The following is a 7,829-nucleotide window of genomic DNA, read 5'->3' as shown; positions in this document are numbered from 1 at the left end:
AGGAGGAGTGGTCGGCCAGGAAGACGCTGGCAAAGAGCAGCGAACACACAAGGTTCATGTGAGTAGACTGGGTAAGGACGCATCTCGGGATTGTGATGAACTCTGTATATAGTGTATAGTGTATACCATCCCGCGGCAGCCGGAGGCAATTCTCGAGGCGGAGTTTTGGATGGTCTGTAAGTTCGCGGAAAACAATGCAAGTGGGGACAGAGTAATAAAGAGTCTTAAAGATACGTTAGTTTATTACGAATTGGATGCTTGATTATGCTGTAAGTGGACATTATGCCCTCTTTGAAGAAGGCCGCCAATGTTTACAGTCCGAGGCGGCTGGCGCAAGATGCCAGCCACCGCAATGGTTATGTCCTTGGCATGAACGGTGAAGGAATAGTGACTATCTCACAAATCACCAGGATGTTTGTTTACAGGAACCTGGTTGTTGCCGAAAATACCAAAAGGGTAATTCGAGACTGATTGGGTTCAAGGGTGAGGAAGCGTGACAGAAGACTAGCAATATTTGAAGTAAACTGCGAATGTTTATCTTCATGGCTTAGGAACAACTTTGAAAAAATAATCAGTTCCAGTAAGAGAAAGCCGGGTCTCCGTGTCCGGTAGGGTCGTACGGTGCGCCGGACGAAGTAGCAACTTCTTCGTACGGCGCTCCGGACCGCGACGAGAAGAATGTTCCTGCGTGCAGAGGAGTGGGGCTGTGGGGCACGAACCTGGGGCGTGGGGCCCACTGTACTGTTGCTGCGGGACCTGCGAACACAAAAAATAATCAAGCTTTTTGTCGTGACTCTCGTGAGATAGATAACTACGGGTCAATAATCCATATTAATTCAAAACTGAATCCTAAGCCGCATGACAGTTAAACCAAGCATGGAGGAGCTTCTAGAGTGACTCGAATTCGTAACTCGTGCTATCGTTTCTTGTGAAAGTCATAATCATTTTTATTAAATCCCCAAGTTCGTTGAATACCATTTTTTTGTAGCTTCATGTAACCTTATTACTATAGCTAAAATTTAACTATTTACTTAGATGTTCACTATTTTGCAATTGTAAATTTTTAAATAAAATATCAATTTTCAAGCTCGAATAATAATCGGGTAATTTCTGAATAATACAAATTCAGTAAACGACAAAAATACTTTTAGGTTCATGAAAGATCATCCAAAAATAGTGAATTCTGTTTAGAATGCGCCAGTGGGCAACATTAGCCAGTCATGCCTGATAAAATAATAATGATTGTTGATGGACTGGGAAACCACGACAAGCTTTACGTTCATTGGGTTTGCCGTAACACGGCCTCCAAATCTGAAAAAAAAACAGAATCATAGAAAAGTGCATATAGAATCAGCCCATCGACGATTTATTTGAGCTACAATCAGACATCTGGAAGTGAATGTTTTATTGTTTTTCCCGATATCCCAACTAGAGACAGGTTCGTCGACTACGTCGGCATCAGTGCTGCAACTGCTTCATCATCTAAAAAAAAGTAAGACGGCAGGATATATGGATAGGAATGACGGCATAGAGCTGACGGTGTTGGTGACGTTACGCGTGACATACAAGCGCTTGTCCACGTGTGCGTAAATTCTAAATCAAGTAAACCCAGAACATTATTTTTTTCAACTCCTCTAAACTTTTTTGAATATATGATTATAAGAACATACAAAATCCTCTTAACATTCAGAATGGATTAGTAATTCTCTATAAAGACCGTCTTTTTTTATATCTCCATATTATTGCAAATTTTTTCAACCAAAAATTGTAAATTCATATCAGGCATTGTGAATACGTTACGCAACAGAACCAACACAGCAACGCAAGTGCGAAATATTTTTCCTTAAAATAACTTTGTCTTATATATTATTTTTTTAATCAGACGACTAACTTGGGTTACTAATTCGGTGAAATTGAATCGGTAGCTACTGGATTTACTATGAGAATTCGTAGCCACCAGTCTTCTATTGGTATCTACATTCTGCTTAAATCACAAGTTAACCAAGAACTTAAAATCAAAGAAAACGAAATCCTTTATACAGCCGATTAGTAAGGTGATATACAACTAATATCTTCGGCAGCGCAGCTACTTTGCTTGCATTAAAAGAATACTACTAACTGTACATTGGAGACTGTACAAACACTTTAACGAAGCTTTCATAAACACCCCTCGTGCACTTTTACTACCGGACTCACGGACGGTACGTTCAAAGTTTCAGTGTGCCTAAAATATCTTCGGGAAAATCTTGGGCACTCTTTGAGTTTAGCGGGAAAATTGTGGACGCTCTCTGAATTAGGTGGGGAAATCTGGTGCACTCCTCGAGTTTAACTGAAAAATCTGGTGCACTCGTTGAGTTAAACGGGAAAATTAGATACACTCCTTCAGTTTTGCGGGGAAATCTTACTCCTTGAGATTGGCGGGAAAATCTGGTATCGTGAACAACCCACGGTACGACGGCAACAGTCAGTCGCAGTACCTCCACCAAATAAGCGTATACTTTTTTTGTCGACACATTTCTTTTATGATTTAAATTTTGAATTAATAAAACGAGTTCTCTAACCTGAACGTCGTGCGATGTGGTTAACGTCGTGGTGGTGCCTGCCAAACGTTGTGGGGTGATGGGCGCCGTCGAACGCGAAGATTAGACGTTGTCCTGGGCTGACCAACGCCACCGTCGCTGCGTCACTAACGCCTGACGTAAGCGTGACGCACAACACGGAATAAAGTGTGACGTAGCGCAGGCACAGAGAAATCATTTTGTTTATTTGCAGATTAATGAACAATGCACGGCCTCAAGCAAATATCCACTCCTAACCTCTTACAATCAAACGGTAATAAATTAATAACACATACGTATTCACTCCATAAAGAATGGAATACCTTCTACGTTATGATAGAAGCTTTCTATGAGAACTTCAGCTCTTCTCCTATATATCAGATATTCTCCCAACAGATATTTCATCTATTAAATCTTCTATCCATCAGATCTTCCTCCAGCTCATTTTCTATACCAAACATTAAACAACCACTTTAAATTAAATTAAAATCAAACCACTTTGCTAGGTTTCACAATTATTTGAGCTGGAATATCCCATACGGATTGTTAGAGTTTGCCCTGCAAAATGAAGTAAGAAAAAACAAATCATTCAAATTTTATACGTGCATACCTCCATTTATTTTCACTATAATGTCATTATATTTATGAGCCCAATTTTGCATTGCCTTTATATCTCTCTGCACCTGGGCACCTGGACTGCTATTCTATCTGCACTGCCACTTTTATTGGTACGTATAAGTTTGCTTAAATCGTAAGTTCACCTTGAATTAATAAGCAAAGAATACCCCCGTAAACTACTCTTGTCTTCAATTAAAACGTTTTCATCAGGATAGGATTAATTTAAAAGAAAATAGTTCTTATAGAAACAGAATAATTAAGCTATGTTTAACTATGGTAAAGTAATATCTTTAGTTAAAAGGCAGATAGATAACAGCCTGTAACCTCGATACGACATACATTATTATATACATACATATACCCTCATTCATTTTCACTACTGTCATTCAATTCTCGAGTTCAATTTTACACCACATTTGGTTAATCATTGAACCTGCAAACATGTTATTAATTTGAGAAAATGCGAGATGAACAACTACAGTCACTAACGAAGGACACGTTTATCTGGACAGTCACTAGAGAAAATAGGAGAAAACTAGTACAGTTAATAACGAAGGACAAGTAGATCTGAACAGTCACTAGAAAAAATAGGAGAAAATTAGTGCATTCACTAAAGATGGACATTTTGACAAGCTGATGTGTAAGTTGTATACCTCACGAAGCTAATAGCTTGTAAAAGTGTCGCTAAACTCGAAGAAATTAGTTCTAGTTCTATCTTGAAATGAACCCTTAAGGGAAGCAACACAAGAAAAGATGTTAAACCCGTAGCAGGAAACGTAGAAGTCATTCAGTGAAATGATACTACATCTGGGCCTACCCGTTATCTTATAACCGTTATTCTCGCTAGTGAGAGTTCCACACTTTTTTGGAATCTTTCTTGTCGTTTGTTTGAGTTGGACGTACTTTTGGACACGTTTTTCGTTATTCCAGGACACAACAGTTCCAAATGATTCCTTTTTTGTCTAAAAACTTCTTTTTTTGCATTGCCAGCTTAAAAGTTTAGGACATATGCAGAAGTTGAACATGGACAAACCGGTTTGTCCAACCTTGAGTCGCCTCCTTCAGGCCCTCAACTACCCCAGTCGGGAATTGTAAATACAACGCCCGCGCTGGAATGGCTTGAAGCATCATGATACGATCATGGTTCTTATACTGAGAATAATCACTTTCTTATCATGTTTGGGTTTGCTCACAGTGTAAATCTACCTGACAATGATTGCATGATTCTTAAATTGGTAAAATAGACCTGAATATCACCTTATGGTCTGTAGATTTATAGTACCGTATAGCACGTAAGATTGGCCCTATAGGCACGAGGTCATGTTGCATCACTGGCTGGCCCAGACGCAAGTTGACCAACATGTTTATTGCAAATCAATTCAGTGGGTCAAATAATAGGAGGTAATGAATCAGATTCATAATGAGGTATTAATTTGTAAATATTATTATAGTAATGTTTGTTAATTCGATAGCGTTTGGTAAATAGAAAAATTTAAGAATTTTCTCGCCGCAATTCAAAATTATACCCATTTTTTCAACACTTCTCTTCAACTTTACTTTATGTTTGTTTGTCTGTCTGCTATGAATCTTATAATCAATATTTAAAACTCTTCTACCTCTCCAATCGATCTGAAATTTTGCACACTTGCGTAAAGTCAGAGACAATGCTTGAATCAATTGACAGAATCAACAATTTTACAAATTAATATTTTATATAAAATATATTTATAAATATATATATAATATATAAATATATTTATATATATAAATATATTTTCTTAATATTTATAAATAAATGAGAAATTTATTGTACATGTGTAGCATCGGACACAATGGCCTCTTTAGAAGTGTTGTCTTTAAAAAGTCATTTTTAAACGCATATTATTCTTCTGATGGTGACGTTGGCACAATATTCTGATACTACTAAAATTAAATTTGGTTCAGAAACAAATTTAGTTATTTTTTTTCAACTGACTTTGAAAAATGAATCTTGGTAACAAAACAGAGTTCATATTGCAATACAGTGTCGATTTGCAGTTAAATTAATGTTTCTAGAGAATTTTTTTCTCGCTGTTTCGGCAGGGTAGGCAAAACCAAACGTCCCCCTCGCTCAGCCGGGGCCGCGTGCGAGCGACTACGCCGGCTCACGTCGACCGAAAATCCCTGAACTTGTGAGAGCCTTGACTCCTTAGACATTCAGCCTTGACAAGATGAGAGCCTTACTCCTTGAATATTCTTACCGAAATTTGTAAGAGGCTTGACCCTTTGGACATTCTTACCTAATATTGCGAGAACCTTGGCCCTTAGGCATTCTTAGTAAACTTGTGAGAGTCTTAATTGACTCCTTATACATTTNGAATAGAGTAGAATAGAATAGAAGTGTCGGCACTGAAGCAATAGGCCCATGGCCTGTTGCCGATTCTTGAATTTTCCGTGACTTGATTCACAAGGGATCCGGCCTTTGGAACCCGATCTTTCCATAACTGACGATTGATTGAGATATCTGCTGGACTTATTGCCTGGTCCGCAATTTGCTAGGCATTTTAAGACTGAACATATGCTCCTGCATAGCTTCGTCTAGTCTGTTCTCGAAGGCATTCATACTCGGAGCGTCAACGGCTGTTCAGGGAGGCTGTTCCACATGTTCTATAAATGGAGCATGGATATTCCTTAAACTATGCTCAATCATTATTTTCGGTTATCATAACACACAAATTTGTGTTTAAATCCGTACTCTCACACACATCGCATCATCCTGAGTGCTGCAACGTCGAGCCTGCAGCTCATCGTTGAGGCTGACGAGCTTCTATTGTTTTATAGCTGACCAAGCGACGTCAAATTTACGAACCTGCAATTGTTCTGCAAATCAGACCCACAACATACCCATTGAATGAATATAACAATATAAAGATTAACAGTAATAGCAAGTAATACATTCCAAAGTTACCGATGAATAAAGTGTGATGGAGATCACTTGATTGCTTAAGCCACAATTTAGGGAGAGAATTAAAAACAAATAAAATTTCTGCCTACGGCCTAATGAGCGCTGAAACCGCTATTATTGTTGTTATTATCGACTATTTTACACTGGCGGAACATAAAGTTGGTTAACAAATGTGTTTTCGCTTCCACTTCTGCTGTTTCGGAATAGTAAATTTAAAAATCCATGAATATGTCTCAAACAAAGGTCTAACGCAGAGATTGCCATTAGTAAATAGCTTTATTCGTTAGAAATTGTAAAATATAAAAGTTCTCCTGCTTGTGTTGGTTTCAAGTTGTTCTGTCTTTCTCTTAAAAATTAGGTTTTAATATCTGTTCCATAAAATCATTTAAACAGGGTTATTCTAAATGATGGATCGAATTTAATAAATTCGTTTTGATTTTAAGTAGAATTAATAAATGAATAATTTATATACTAATGGAAATAGAAAGATTCAAGTATTTTTACATATTTATAAGTGTTCAATATATCTCCCTTGTGCTGCACGGCAAACATCTAAACGGTAGCCAAACTCGTCCCACACGAGAAAGCATATATATATCTTCTGTTACTGAGTGCACCGTAGCAGTGATACGGTTCTTCAGATCAACCAGAGTTGCTGGTAGAGGCGGGACGTAAACAGAGTTGCTGGTAGAGGCGGGACGTAAACAGAGCTGCTGGTAGAGGTGGGACCTAAACAGCTTCTTTGACGTAACCCCATAATAAATAGTTAATTGGGGTGAGATCAGGTGATCTCGGTTGCCAGAAGTGTAGAGCCAGTTCTTCATTTCCTATGCATCCTTTCCCATCCCTCATGAAGTGACCGATTCAAAAGGTTTCGGACAACAAGATGCCAATGGGACTCAGCTCCAGCCTGTTGGAGAATGAATTCCTGTTCATCTTTTATAAGTTGAGGGAAGAGTCACTGTTCCAACGTGTCCAGGAACAGATTCCAGTCACAGTTCTTTCTGGAAAAAAGGATGGTCCATAAACCCTTTTACGAGATAAGGCACAAAGCACGTTTACCTTTGGCGAGTCTCATTCATATTGTAATGTTGCTTGTGGAGTATGTAGACCCCATATGCGTACATTGTGTCTGTTGACTTTTCCAATGAGGTGGAACGTAGGTTCATCGCTATAAACGATAATGCTTGTACCGTAAAAGTTTTCGCAGAACTTTCCATACAGTTGGTTGGGGTATGCCATGTTCTCTACTAGCTTCCTTGACTGACTTGGACTAGCTGTGAACTAAACTTTTTTTCTATTCATTTTACGTCATTCTCAGATACACGCCTTCGGCCCTGAGCATTTTCCTTTACACACACTTCAAGTTTATTTAAATTGCGTGAACCGACGGCTAATGCTTTTCTTGTTGGTGCTTCAATGCCAAATTTGAGACAAAATGCCTGCTGCACTGTAACTTGCGACTCAATTCTAGCGAATTCAAGAACTCAGAAAACCCTGTGCTGCACAGTAGATATTCTGCAACAACCGCCTCCGAGCAATACCACCGCGTTTGAATAAGTTAAAAGAAAAATTGAATCTTTTATTTTCCCATTGGAGTACAAATAACTGATTTTGAATTTATACACAAATAAATACGAATCTATAAAATTGAGTTCATCATTTAGATTTTAGAATAACCCTGTATTTTTATAATTCTTATATCCCAG

At 38.3% G+C, this 7,829-nt stretch overlaps 1 protein-coding gene across 1 annotated transcript; it reads right to left on the bottom strand.

The window, feature by feature from the left end:
• Window positions 1–224: 224 nt before the first annotated feature.
• LOC108679930 lies at window positions 225–3,303 on the bottom strand. The gene is made up of 2 exons (XM_018168673.2): window positions 2,562–3,303; window positions 225–756 (listed from the first exon to the last, which is right to left on the bottom strand). The coding sequence occupies exons 1-2, from the start codon at window positions 2,755–2,757 to the stop codon at window positions 572–574; spliced, it is 381 nt and encodes a 126-aa protein (XP_018024162.1). The 5' UTR covers window positions 2,758–3,303; the 3' UTR covers window positions 225–571.
• Window positions 3,304–7,829: the final 4,526 nt, after the last annotated feature.

The sequence above is a fragment of the Hyalella azteca genome, unplaced genomic scaffold (genome assembly GCF_000764305.2).
Source record: "Hyalella azteca isolate HAZT.00-mixed unplaced genomic scaffold, Hazt_2.0.2 contig16320, whole genome shotgun sequence".
NCBI lineage: Eukaryota > Metazoa > Arthropoda > Malacostraca > Amphipoda > Hyalellidae > Hyalella > Hyalella azteca.
This window is presented reverse-complemented; position numbering and strand designations above follow the sequence as displayed.